Source organism: Bos indicus, chromosome 11 (genome assembly GCF_029378745.1).
Source record: "Bos indicus isolate NIAB-ARS_2022 breed Sahiwal x Tharparkar chromosome 11, NIAB-ARS_B.indTharparkar_mat_pri_1.0, whole genome shotgun sequence".
Classification (NCBI taxonomy): domain Eukaryota; kingdom Metazoa; phylum Chordata; class Mammalia; order Artiodactyla; family Bovidae; genus Bos; species Bos indicus.
The window spans coordinates 24,500,632-24,515,142 of record NC_091770.1 but is presented as its reverse complement, the minus strand read 5'-3'; the positions used below and the strand labels follow the sequence as shown (position 1 = coordinate 24,515,142).

General features: G+C 40.7%; 2 protein-coding genes and 1 long non-coding RNA gene across 3 annotated transcripts in view; 1 reads left to right on the top strand and 2 right to left on the bottom strand.

Annotated features, from left to right (window-relative positions):
* Positions 1-318, bottom strand: part of EML4 (EMAP like 4) — a 154,720-nt gene extending 154,402 nt beyond the window's left edge. Inside the window, exon 1 of the mRNA XM_019970058.2 lies at positions 33-318. Within this exon, the coding sequence (XP_019825617.1) occupies positions 33-57 (25 nt within the window). The 5' untranslated portion in view covers positions 58-318. The remainder of the gene's footprint in view (positions 1-32) is intronic.
* A 107-nt stretch (positions 319-425) lies between these two features.
* Positions 426-4,615, top strand: LOC109565726 (uncharacterized). The gene is made up of 3 exons (XR_002181690.2): positions 426-552; positions 1,275-1,385; positions 3,806-4,615. It is a non-coding gene; the product is annotated as an uncharacterized lncRNA (long non-coding RNA).
* Positions 4,616-4,900: 285 nt separating this feature from the next.
* Positions 4,901-14,511, bottom strand: part of LOC139185700 (uncharacterized) — a 63,409-nt gene continuing 53,798 nt past the window's right edge. The window contains exon 11 of the mRNA XM_070798159.1: positions 4,901-6,505. The gene's annotated coding sequence lies outside the window, so the exon portion shown is untranslated. The remainder of the gene's footprint in view (positions 6,506-14,511) is intronic.

Below are 14,511 nucleotides of genomic sequence, written 5' to 3'. Positions count from 1 at the left end.
GCAGGAGAGGAAGGGCTCCCAGCCGCACTCACCGAGGCTGCCGGCGAAACCGTCCATCTTGCGGGGAAAGCGCCGGGCTCCGGGCTCAGCGGGGCGGGCACTTCATTCAGCGGACCGACTAGGGTGGCCGACGCTGAGCCTGACCCGCTCGCTCTCTCGGACGCGCGGCTCGGCTCCCGCCTCCGTAGTCCGTCGGCCCGTGCGCCCCGGGGCAGTCAGCCGCGGCCGCCGGGACCACTTCCCCGTCAGGTTGAGAGCCGCGCCGCTCCGCCGCCTGCCCTGCCTCCGTCCCAGACAGCAGCCGTGAGCGCCGCGCCGCGTCCCGCCCCCGCGCCCGCGCGCAGTGGTAGCACCGCCCCCGCGCACGCTGTCACGCTTCCGACCCCGCCTCCCACGTGACGATCCGGAGGCGGGGTCCCGCGGACCCTTCCCTCTCACCTTGCCTTAGCCTCGGATTCCGCCCCCCTCGCGGGGAACGTGTGTCTGCGCTTGCGCGGTGGGCTTCCTAAGGGCCTAGGATTTGGGTCTTGAAACTGGTTCCGAGGAAGTGGGGTAAGGGGAGACCTCCAGCCTGGGATACTCAGGAACTTCCAAGGATTCCTTCCTTCCTAGGGAGTCCGGAGAGACCCTTCAGAGCTCAAGTCTGGAGCTCCTCTGACAGGAGATGGCCACCCCGAGTATCTTAGCACACTAAAGAGGCAACCAAGTTGGGGGAGGAATCCAGTCTTCGCGGGTTCTTCCTTTGCCCCAGTAGGGTGAGGGACAGAGATGAGGGTGAGTCTTCTTGACTAGCTCAAGGCCATCACTACACAGCCCAAGGCTCACAGCAGGGCAGGGCTCAGGATGTTCCAGAAGCAAGGAATGTTAGTACTGGACAGGACCCAAGCGTTCATCTTGCCTCCGCTTCACTGAGCCTTAGAAAAGACATAACCTGTGCAAGGTCAGGAGAAGAAAATGGCAACCCATTCCAGTATTCTTGCCTAGAGAATCCCGTGGACAGACGAGCCTGGTGGGCTACTGTCCACAGGGTCGCACAGAGACACGACTGAAGCAACTTAGCATGCATGCATGCACTGGAGAAGGAAATGGCAACCCACTCCAGTATTCTTGCCTGGAGAATCCCAGGGACAGAGGGGCCTGGTGGGCTGCCGTCTATGGGATCGCACAGAGTCGGACACAACTGAAGCGACTTAGCAGCAGCAGCAGCGCGAGGTCATGGAACATGGTAAAGGCAGAACTAGCATTAATTCCCCCTACCTGTTGTTTTCCACCAGGGATGCAAAGCCACCCCTGACAGGACAAATCATAGGATTGCCTACTAGGGAAGTAGAACAAAGGGTTGAAGTAATCCTGCGTTCCAGCCCCAATTCCATGTGACTCAAGAGGTGAGTTATCAAGTCACTAAACTCACTTGGGCCTCATTTTATTCAATTGTAAATGGAAGACTGGATAGGTAAGCAAAACATCTAAACCTTCTTTTTCATCCTCACTCCCACACACCTGTATTCTCCATCCTTCTAAAGACCTTCCAGTGGTTTCCCAAGTCCCTCTTGGGACTACGTTGTGTGGATCAGGGGACTAGTTACAGAGGAGAAATATAAGGTATCCAGGAACTAAACTGATCTGTACAATAATAAAGAGCTGGCTCAGAAGAGATTTAAGAGTGATTTTACAGCCTTTCCTGATGCCTCAGAGGTAAAGAATCTGCTTGCCAATGTAGGAGACTCAGATTCCATCCCTGGGTCTGGAAGATCCCCTGCAGAAAGAAATGGCAACCCACTCCAGTATTCTTGCCTGGGAAACACCATGGACAGAAGAGCCTGAAGGGCTACAGTCCACAGGATGGCAAGAGTCAGACGTGACTTAACGACTAAACAACAACCAGTCCTTTTAGTCAGTTGCAGGAGAGAGGAAGATAAGAAGATGAGAAAAATGAAATAGCACCTGTCATAATGAGAGGAACTTGGAGGACCTGGATGGTTGAAAGGACTGTTTAAACATTTTGTCAAAGTCTTATAGTATACTTTTCACCTTTGATGTCTCTTTAAAATTCTTCCCTGAAAGTCTAAATTACTTTAAATTTCTTTTTTGGATATCAGACCTGTGTGTCTTCTGAATGCTATGGGGAAAGGGCCATAAAGCAGCCAAGATAAATTCAGGTTACAGACAAAATGGTGTCTGAGGTTTCCTCTTTCTTCGAAATTATTTACCCAGTGTTTCCTTTGCTATGGGCATTTTCATATCTGTATGATTCTGTTAAGTCTTAATTGCTTAATATTTGAGACATGCTTGCTTCTGACAGCTGCTCTTCTGTGCCTGTATGCAAAACTTTCTGCTTTAAGTCAGTTGAAAGAATAAGAACTTGTATAGTGGTATATATACACATTTAAAAAAACTTTTTATTTTTAAATACTGTAGATTCATATGTACTTGTTAGAATATCCTTTACCCAGGTTCCTTGCAATAGTGATAATCTTACAAATGCTATGCTGTGCTAAGTTGCTTCAGTCGTGTCCGACTCTGTGTGACCCCATAGACGGCAGCCCACCAGGCAGCCCTCCGTCTCTGGGATTCTCCAGGCAAGAACGCTGGAGTGGGTTGCCATTTCCTTCTCCAATATATGAAAGTGAAAGGTGAAAGTGAAGTCGCTCAGTCGTGTCCGACTGTATCGACCCCATGGACTGCAGCCCACCAGGCTCCTCCGTCCATGAGATTTTTCAGGCAAGAGTACTGGAGTGGGGTGCCATTGCTTTCTCCGAATCTTACAAAACTATAGTACAAAATCACAACCAAGATATTGATACTGATACAGTGGAGATACAAAACATTTGTATCATTTCCATGAGCATGAGGATCCAAACTGTCTTTTATAAACACACCCATTTTCCTCCTGATACCATCTGCTCCTTCACTCCTGGCAACCACTAATCTGTAATCCATTTCTATAAAGAGGTCATTTCAATGGAATCATGTAATATGTAATGATTTGGGATTGGCTTTTCTCACTCAGCATAATTCTCTGGGGATGTATCCAGGTCATTGTGAGTATTAAGAGTTTGCTGTTTTTATTGCTGAGAATTCCATGGTTGGGATTGTCACTGTTTGGCCATTCATCCATTGAAGGCATTTGGGATGCTTCCAATTTGGGGCTGTTATATATAGAGAGTTGCTATTAATGTTCATGTACACATATTTTTTTGTGAACATATTTTTCATTTCTTGGGATAAATACCCAGGAATTGGATTATTTGGTTGAATGGTAGCTGTGCATTCCATTAAAAAAAAAAAAACTGCTAAATTAAAAAAATAATAATCATTTTTTCTCCCAGTTTTATTGAGATATAATTGATATACAGCAAGTAAATGTATATTTTTAATTCAGAGAAGGATCCATGTTTTGTGGGGGCCTGACACATTTACTGTTTATGGGGCCCCTTTAAGAAAAACTAATATAGGGACTTCCCTGGTGGTCCAGTGGTTAAGATTCTGCACTTCCAATACAAGGGATGCAAGTACAGTCCCTGATCGGAAAACTAAGATCCCTCATGCCATGTGATGGAGCTAAAAAAAAAAAAAAAGCTAATACAAACCATACAGATACAAAATTAGGTTAAATCAAGTATTTATTTAGACTAAGAAAAGTAATCACAATAGATTATACATGTTAAGACTGCAAATACCATAAACATTATAAAGTTGAGAAATGTGACATCTAATTAAATGTCCAATGCACGTTTACTAAATTTCTTGGTTGTATATTCTTTGATTACCTCTTCATATGACAACGATTTTTTTTCCTTAATAGGTGTTATTTACTGGGATCCTGTCATATGAGCCTGTTACATGATCCTGCTATATGGGAACCTGCTATATAGGTTTTGTACCCAAGTACTTTGTGTTTGTATGCCTGACCTCATTTCAATGTCACAGTAAGCCTATAAGATCAGTGTTATGAATATGACAGTGATTTTTAAATAACTTTTTAATAGAGAGGACAAAAGAAATGTAGTTTTTCCTCTGGCATCATTGTTCATCAATCAGTCTTTATTATGGACAGCTGGGATGCATAAAAAACCATCTGACACATATTGAACAGGCTGTAATACTGCTGAAGGAATTCTGATTGATCCCATTTCATGGGATTACCCTTTAAAAAAACAAGAAAAGAAATAAAATGTATGATGAATTAAAAATAAAACACTGCATTATTGAGTGTATTTCTAACAGAAGAGAACTTCCATTTTGGTTTGACATCAATGAGAACCAGATTTTCCACTTACAGTTTGTACATGTCTGATGATTAGAAGAATTTCCCCTGGACTAGCTTCTGGCTCTTTATGTTTCAAACCTTGTTTCTCCCACACTACCCACATACTTCCAGTGCCAGCCATGTGTTAATACCACATTATGACCTCTAGCCCTGTAACCTCCATGACAGGATGCCAAGTGAATCAGTGCAAAGGGCCATAGATTCCATCCTGGAATCTGTTGCTAAACAAGGAAAGCCAGCAATAACTGAATTAAATGGGACTGTAACACATGTAAGTATGTTTCATTAAGCCCAAAATTAAATGTATCCTCAATTCAGCTTTCCCTTAGCCAGATACCCAGAATATCCAGGGTCACTCCAACACAAACTGACATGAAGGGAAATGTGATGAAGGGGAGGGTGCAGTGGAGCCTTGGCAGAGACCCTTAGAGCTTAGGTTTCATTAATTTCTTGATAAATCTGTCTCTGCTTTTTGTTCTGTTGTTGTTGTTCCCCTACCAGGGAGGGACTGAACCCAAACCCTTGGCAGTGAGAGTGCAGACCCTAACCACTGAACCAGCAGGGAATTCCCCTGCTTCTGTTTTAGTTACTTACATTTTTACAAAAGAAATTCATGCTCATCCTAATTAGTAAAGTCAACCAGAAGTTTATTAAAAGCAAACAAAAAGGACAGAAAAATGAAATAAATGCTTATTCAGAAAAAGAACAAATAGGAGAAATACAGTAATCACTTATAGTTCACTTATCCACAGCAATTCCAGAATTCTGCTGGGATAGTTACTATGAAGGGTAAGTAAAGTTCTTTGTTTAAATCTTACTCATCTTTCCAAGGAATTCCCTTATCTACTCCACGGGTCCTGGCTTTGCTACTCTACAGAAAAAGGGTGTTGGGGAATACACCTTCCTTAGAGTCTGCTCAGCTTACTTCCTACTGGTTCTAGTATGAAATCCAAAGGTTACTTTCAACTCAAATAATCAAAGGATTTCTTTGAGAACATGATTCCCTCAAAACCTTGGTAGGCTTTTGATCTGTTTGCTTCCAGTCAGCAACGTGTGCCAGTAACCACACCCAAAGTTCTTTCCTATACATAATTTTCAAGCATGATTCTGTCTTTGTTTTCCTTCCTTGGTTCCTCTCTCTGTTTAAGGGGGGCTATCTTCAGGCCATTAGACTCGGATGGGAAGACCACACTCTTAATCAGATCTTTGCCATTGAAGTCTGGGTCTAACTGGGCCTTTGTTACTCACAGGTTTTTAATATTTTGTTTCCTATTTTAGTGTCAAGAAGTAGTCAGCTTTATAATCTTTCATCCCCCAAATTTCTGGACTTCTTCTAACTCCTTTGCTGCTGCTGCTGCTAAGTTGCTTCAGTCGTGTCCAACTCTGTGCAACCCCATAGACGGCAGCTCACCAGGCTCCCCCGTCCCTGGGATTCTCCAGGCAAGAACACTGGAGTGGGTTGCCATTTCCTTCTCCAATGCATGAAAGTGAAAAGTGAAAGTGAAGTCACTCAGTTGTGTCTGACTCTTAGCGACCCCACGGACTGTAGCCCACCAGGCTCCTCCATCCATGGGATTTTCCAGGCAAGAGTACTTTCCTGCTTAAAAAATGGCCGGTTCTTGCTTGAGCTTTTCTGTTTGTTCTAATGCTTTACTAAAGTCAGCAAATAGTAGACAATACCTACTACCTACTCTCTTTCCAAAAACTTCTTGTAGAGCTATATAGGTTGACTAGGCAAGTAATGTGCCACCTTTTAAGTTGTCACAAGCAACAGTTGTAGCAAATCTTTTGTGATGACATTACAAACTCTCAAGTATTCTGCCCTCTGATATCTGTTTTCACACCATCCCTACCCAGCTACCAATTCAAAATCATATATTTTAGATTTTTTTTTTTCCTTATAGCAGCATGCAACTTCAAGGTTTTATCTTCTGTATTAGTCAAGATAGGCTGACTGCTATTAAAAACAATTCCAAAATTTCAGTTGGCTTAAAATAATATTTTTTGTTTACTTATCACTATCCAGTACATATCATCAGGGACTCTGCTCCATGAAGCCATTCAAGGATCCAAGTTTCTTCTATGTTAAGTCCACTCTTTTCAGCCACCAAATAGGGGTAGTGGTGGAAGAACAGGGAGAGTCAATCAGGAAAATTTATGGTCCAGACATGGAAGTATGAACCTCACGTTCATCCACACTCCACAGTCCGGAATTAGTTGCATGACCACAGTTAACTGTAAGGAAGACCAGGAAATATTGTTCATGTAACCAGAAGGAAAACAGAAACATTTTGGTAACAATGACCCAAATAGTTTCTCCCATATTCCTTTTCATATCACTTATCAGAGTTAGAAGTTTTCATTTCCTTAAATGACTATTCAATCAGTATCTTACCCATTAGGTTGTACACTACAAGAAAGGCTTTTAGAAGAGAGTGTATCCCAGTGCTTAAGAGTACAGACCCTGGGGTGATACTGCCTAGATTGAAATCCCAGCTCCACCACTTACTAGCTATATAACATTGGACAAATTACTTAACCTCTCTGTCCCTCAGGTTTTTCATCTATAAAGTGAGGATAATACTATTTCTACTCCTGGAGTTGTTGAGGGGATGCAATGATATAGTACATTAAGAACCCTTAGAACAGGGCCCCATATGTTGCAAGAACTTGGTAAATATTAGCTGCTGCTATTATTAAAAGTGGGCTTGCACTGTGTCTGCTTTTACTCACCATTATATATCGAGTGCCTATTACAGACTAGCTGTTCGATAAATATTTACTGAATATTAAAAAAACATAGAACTCAAAACTAGTCAATCTGAAAACATTGTTTCAACAACCACTGCCTAATTGTTTTAAAGCAGCAAGTATTAATTTGTGTTTTAAATTTATCAAATTAGATCTTGCAGTCTAAAACTACCATAATAAAATAGATGATTTAATGTAAATTCCTCAAAATGAAGATATAGCTGTACACTATCATCCAACACACATACAAATTCAAATACACTAAACGGTTACTAATTATTGGGTGGTTATTTGGACCCTGAACTCTAACAGAGGGCTTCCCAGGTAGCTCAGTGTTAAAGAATCTGCTTGCCAATGCAAGAGACTAGGGTTCGATCCCTGGGTTGGGAAGATCCCCTGGAGAAGGATATAGCAACCCACTCCAGTATTCCTGCCTGGGAAATCCTGTGGACAGAGAAGTCTGGTGGTCTACAGTCCACGGGGTCAAAAAAGAGTTGGACACAACTGAGTGGGTAAAAACAACTCTAACAAAAGATTTATCTTTCAATTATTTTCAATACAGAGCTCCCCTGACTCCTCACTTTGAGCACTTTTAATTTAATTCAATAGCAGAAGTAAAAATATGCAGCATTTTTCAGGAGCTCAATTATGGCAAAAGGCTAAACACAGTTATCAAATAGTAAAAATTAAAAACATTTTCTTCATACACAGAACCTTGACTCTGTTTATTACCTTCCCTTCTCCATCAAAATGAGATTACTGTGGGAGGGGATTCTGAATACTTGAGAAGCCACACAACACCTATTGTCAATGCCCTGACCTAAGATTTGAAGAAAAATAAAATATTCCTAAAATGGTTTCTTTGTTATGCTCTCATTAGCTAGATGGCCTTGAAAGGTAACTAGAAACTTTGGTTTCTTGACATTCTCTCCTTCAGACATTTTTTAAGTGACCTCAAGAGCAATTAAGTTTGTTTGTTTGCTTTTTAAGTTTGCTGGGCTTTTCTCTCCTTTTATTTCATTGTCTTAATGTTGTTTTTTTTTTTTTTTAATAAATGCTATGGTCATGGAATTGTGTAGATTATATAAATCTATAGTCCACATAAGCATAAGTACAAAAAAAAACAGGGCTTTTTTCTTTGGCTTTCAGAATCAGAAATTAACAATATCTGAGTGGAGGGAAAAAGAGTTCTTTTAATTCTTTGTTTCTATAATATGTTTAACATAAGCAGTGTGTGGAAGAGTTCCAAGATCTGTCAGAGGCTAAATGGCGATATTGTTCTAGCTTCTAACCATAAAGAATGCCTAGGGATAACTTTAAAATTATTCCAAAAGAACAAAATGAAAGCCCAGAGATAAATCCACACACCTATGGACACCTTATCTTTGGCAAGAGGCAAGAATATACAATGGAGAAAAGACAATCTCTTTAACAAGTGGTGCTGGGAAAACCGGTCAACCACTTGTAAAAGAATGAAACTAGAACACTTTCTAACACCACACATAAAAATAAACTCAAAATGGATTAAAGATCTAATTGTAAGACCAGAAACTATAAAACTCCTAAAGGAAAACATAGACAAAACACTCTCTGACATAAATCACAGCAGGACCCTCTATGACCCACCTCCCAGAGTAATGGAAATAAAAGCAAAAATAAACAAATGGGACCTAATTAAACTTAAAAGCTTTTGCACAATGACAGAAACTATAAGCAAGGTGAAAAGACAGCCTTCAGAATGGGAGAAAATAATAGCAAATGAAGCAACTGACAAAGAATTAATCTTAAAAATATACAAGCAGCTCCTGCAGCTCAATTCCAGAAAAATAAACGACCCAATCAAAAAATGGGCCAAAGAACTAAGCAGACATTTCTCCAAAGAAGACATACAGATGGCTAACAAACACATGAAAAGCTGCTCAACATCACTCATTATCAGAGAAATGCAAATCAAAATCACAATGAGATATCATCACACGCCTGTCAGAATGGCTGCTATCCAAAAGTCTACAAACAATAAATGCTGGAGAGGGTGTGGAGAAAAAGGAACCTCTCACACTGTTGATGGGAATGCAAACTAGTATAGCCACTACGGAGAACAGTGTGGAAATTCCTTAAAAAACTGGAAATAGAACTGCCGTATGACCCAGCAATCCCACTGCTGGGCATACACACCAAGGAAACCAGAATTGAAAGAGACACATGTACCCCAATGTTCATTGCAGCACTGTTTACAATAGCCAGGACATGGAAGCAACCTAGATGTCCATGAGCAGACGAATGGATAAGAAAACTGTGGTACATATACACAATGGAATATTACTCAGCCATTAAAAAGAATACATTTCAATCAATTCTAATGAGGTGGATGAAACTGGAGCCTATTATACAGAGTGAAGTAAGCCAGAAAGAAAAACACCAATACAGTATACTAATGCATATATATGGAATTTTAAAAGATAGTAACAATAACCCTATATGTGAGACAGCAAAAGAGACACAGGTGTATAGAACAGTCTTTTGGACTCTGTGGGAGAAGGCAAGGGTGGGATGATTTGAGAGAATAGCATTGAAACATGTATATTATCATATGTGAAAGAGATTGCCAGTCCAGGTTTGATGCATGGGACAGGGTGCTCAGGGCTGGTGCACTGGGATGACCCAGAGGGATGGGATGGGGAGGGTGGTGGGAGGGGGGTTCAGGATGGGGAACACATGTACACCCATGGCTGATTCATGTCAATGTATGGCAAAAACCACTACAATATTGTAAAGTAATTAGCCTCCAATTAAACTAAATAAATTAAAAAAAAATAAAATTATACCAAAATAAAAAGAAGTGTGGGAGCATGTACCCCCAATGTGTTAAAAAGTAGTTGCCTTTGGGAAGTGATATTGAGTGGGGGAAGAAATATGTGGAGAGAAATACAGGTGATTTCACTTTTAAGTATATCATATCATACTATTAATCAAAAATAATATTTAATAATCATAAGTATTATTTTAATCATATTGTTAACATGTGTTCACTTTAAAAACCATTAGAGAGACAAAAAAATACATTGCAGTGCATATTAATTCACCCACAAACTATATGTGTAGAGACTAGTTTAAAATATCATGCTAATTAAACAACTTTTACCAATCTTGGCATGATTACCATCTTTCACCTAAAGTCTTACTGACCTCAGGGGAAAAAAATCAAGCAATCAGCAGTGCTGTAAATTCTTGGCAGGAGCTGATGAGACTGAAACCTATACTGTGAGGTTCACCAAACACGCCTGACTGAGGGGGATTTGCTGCGTGGATGCACGAGTAAGTGAATGAATGCTGACTGAGGTTAATTAGGGTAGCTCTGATGGTGCCATTCATGTCGAGCCCAGAGAAGCTCCAGCCTGGGCTGCAGAGCTCAGTTTTCCAGGGCCAACCCAGAACTTATGCCATGAAACAGGGCTTGTTGAGACTGTGGAACAAACTTTAGAACTTTATTTCTATGTGCTAGAGCTTCACCACGTTTACAGAATGCTGGGTGAGCCTGAGAAATAATAGCTAATAATTTTCATCTGTCCACCATAACTATATGTTTTTTTCCCCATAAGGAATTCATAGCAGCCTCTCACAAAATTGAAATTCTGCAGGGAAATACTTTAAAATAGCAATGTTATAGTGGAAAGCAGCCAATCAGGGAAATTCAACTCCCAAAATTAATAACACAGGAAGTTCTCTACTTGCAAATAAAATATTTCCAAAAGGTCATTTGCAAGTCAGCTGTTTGAAATTAGGAACAATGCTATAAATGGTGGTTAGATTTCCACTTAGCTCTCAAAACATGTAGCATACTGATCCTAACCTGCCTTTGTCAAAACCACACTGATGACAATCTTATTTAAGTTTTGAAACAGACAGGTCTGTAATTGAATATTGTTCATATAAGCATCTGTGAGTTGATGTTGTAACCTAAAGACAACTCATAACACCATTCTAACCTTCAAAGAGCTGACTTACAAACACCCTAGGAGATAGGTTTTATTATTCCCATTTTTCAGATCAGGAAAGTGAATCTCAAGAGTCTTACAACTAGAAAGTGGGAAAATCAGAGTTTGAACCCACATTACTCTGTATCTGAAGGCCAAGCCCTTCTCACTGCACCAGTTTACCTCTTAGTCTCATTAGAATTCTATTGTGGAGATTCTCGAATGCCAGGCTGAGACATCTACAATGCAAGTGATAAGATCAAAGTGTTGCTACAGAAAACAATGAACCTGTGGGTGGATAAAATGGAGGAGGCCCTGGAAGAGGAGAATGCAATTTGGAGGAGTAGCTACAGAAAGGTCCAAGAAGAAAATACTGTGAAGGAAAACAACAAATGAATGAATGACAAATAAATCCTTGCAAACCCGGATGACTGACTGCCTCAGAAGCTGAGGGAGAGGAAGGAGTAAAAGAAATCATCCAGATTCAACTCCCAGTAATGGAGAGAAGGATGGCAGCATTAAATGCCAAAGGGGACATAAGGAAGTGAGGTGAGAAGGGGAAAAGTTAGTGGTTAGTTGCCATTTTCTGGTTGGCCTGTGTCAGATCCCTTTCTTTTTGTGGGAAGCTGAAGGGAATCAGCTGTCATCCTGGGCAGCTGGGACCCACCACATGACCTAGACCAATCGGAAGCCCCAACCCAAGTCTTTGACTCTGGGGGGAATAATACAAAAATCTAGCCGTCAAGGACCACACTGGAAGGTGACTGAGACACTGAAGACCAGCGTTGATTGAGCGGGGAAAGCCAGCTCCAGGGCAGCGTCCTCAACAGACTCCTCCTATGGAGTGAACTTGGCTGTGCTCTCTGTGCCCTAGACTGCCTGGGTTCCTGCCCATTTTCCATGCTTGGTCCTCTGGCTTCCCTGTCGACCCAGTGAGCCACCTGATATCCTCCCAGTGAATTCGTTTTCTGCTTGAATTAGCCAGAGTGGGTTTCTGTTGTTTGCAGTTTTGAACCCTGGATGGTAAATACGCTGCCTTCAGTTTTAAACAGATTGCGCTGGCATCACGAGCAGATGCCCAGATGGAAACCTCCAACACAAAGTCTAAAATGTGAGATTCAAGTTTAGGAGAGAGCTGGGTCCGGGGATATAGATTTAGGATACTTCTAAATAGAGCCAATGACTTAAGTCATGAGAAGGATCAAGGAGAAAGATTTGAGAAAGAGAAAATCGACGTGAGCAATGTGTAGAAATGAACAGACCACCACAATTTAGGAGGCAAGAGAACAAGACAGAGAAAGAGCATAACAGTCATAGAAGGCGAGTCAAGCTAGTGTCATGTCACAAAACCCAGAGAAGCCAAGAGTTTTAAAAACTGATGGAAATCAGATGCTCTTAAATGCTACAGAGTCTGAGGAAGATGGGGAACGACAAAGGGGCGCTAGATACAGCGATTAAGTTGTCACTGGTCTTTAGAGAGCTCTTTTATCATGATGGTGGGAAAAGAAATCAGGTTGCAGTGGGGGGAAAGGAGGTGAAGACTGAGGGGCTAGCATGAGAGCTGAAGAAGAAAATATAGGCTAGAGTTGAAAGAACTTTGGCAGGACTTGATTTTGTTCACTATTGTATTCCCAGTCCCTGGACAAGCACCTGGCATATGGCAAGTGCTTAATAAATATTTGTTTAATGAATGAATGGAGAAGAGCAGAAGCAGAAAATTAACTTGACTTGGAGTATGATAAAGGCACATATTTTTAGTATTCAGGGTACCCAAGTATGCTTGCCAGCCAGGGTTACCAATTCTTCTCTCCCACTTCCTCCTTGGGCTGTAGAAGCTGATTTCCTAGCTTCTCATTAGTTACTGAGTAGATGCTTTTCCCCCATTCTCTACTGCTGTCCTCCTTCCTCCACTATTCAGTTTACACTATAAGCTAATACAGCAGCCATTGTCTAGATCACAATTTCTTGTCCTTACTAATTTCTTATTTTCCTCAGAAAATCCATTCTTCTACTAATTCATATCCCCTACAGAGTTAAATCAAATATTCCTCATCCATATTTATTTTGTTTCATATGTCAGTAAAACCTCAGCAAACTATTATGGGATGATCTGATAAAACCAAGTCTGATTAAAAACTTTCAGATAAACCTTTAGGTGATAGCTTGATTGTACATTTCTAGAAATTCACTGCTCTGAGGTCCACTGAAACGCCAAATTTTAAGTCCAATAACTAAATGACCAAACACAGGATCAAAACCTTGTAACAAAATCTTATAAGAGCATAAAGTTAAAATGGCCTTTAAGTAATAAAAGATAGATTTATTTTATTTTCAGTCTTTGTCCAAATGTCAGAAGTCTGTGAGTAAAGAACAGGCATTTAAGAGATAAACTGTAACTAGAAATGTAAGAAGTCCTAAGTGGTTCTTTAGTGTGATGAAACACTTGGATTATAATAATAAGATTAAAGACCTGGAGAGATTTCCCACCCCTGGTTTATGGTTCTTCATGAATGTAAGTAAAGCACATAAAGCTTTTCCAGTGAATTTAAGAAGCAGTTTCCTTTTTTGTCTGCACACTTTAGGGAGGCAGTCTGAGTGCCTATCAAAGGTTCATCAGAGGAGTAAGTTGTATGGATATTACTGTATTAATTTGCCTTTAGACAGTCTGAAATTATTTTTGGAAAAAGAAATACAAAATGAATAATTTGCTTTTGATCATGTAATTTCCTTTAGTTTCTTTTCCTAGTAATTTTAAAAATTTATTTATTTTTTAATTGAAGAATAATTGCTTTACAGAATTTTGCTGTTTTCTGTCAAACCTCAGCATAAATCCATCATAGGTATACATATATCCCCTCCCTTTTGAAACTCCACCCCATCTCCCTCTCCATCCACCCCTGAATCAGTCATAGGCATACATATATACCCTCCCTTTTGAAACTCCCTCCCATCTCCCTCCCCACCCATCCCTCAAGGTTGATACAGAGCCCCTGTTTGAGTTCCTGAGCCATACAGTAAATTCCCGTTGGCTATCTATTTTACATATGGTAATGTAAGTTTCCATGTTACTCTTTCCATACATCTCACCCTCTCCTCCCCTCTCCCCATGTCCCTAAGTCTATTCTCTATGTCTGTTTCTCCACTGTTGTCCTGTAAATAAATTCTTCAGTACCATTTTTCTAGATCCTGTATATATGTGTTAGAATATGGTATATATCTTTCTCTTTCTGACTCACTTCATTCTGTATAATAGGTTCTAGGTTCATCTACCTCATCAGAACTGACACAAATGTGTTCCTTTTTATGGCTGAGTAATATTCCATTGTGCATATGTACCACAACTTCTTTATCCATTCATCTGTCGATGGACATCTAGGTTGCTTCCATGTTCTACCTGTTGTAAATAGTGCTGCAATGAACAATGGGTTACATGTGTCTTTTTCAACCCTGGTTTCCTCAGGGTATATGCCTAGGAGTGGGATTGCTGGGTCATATGGAGGTTTTATTCCTAGTTTT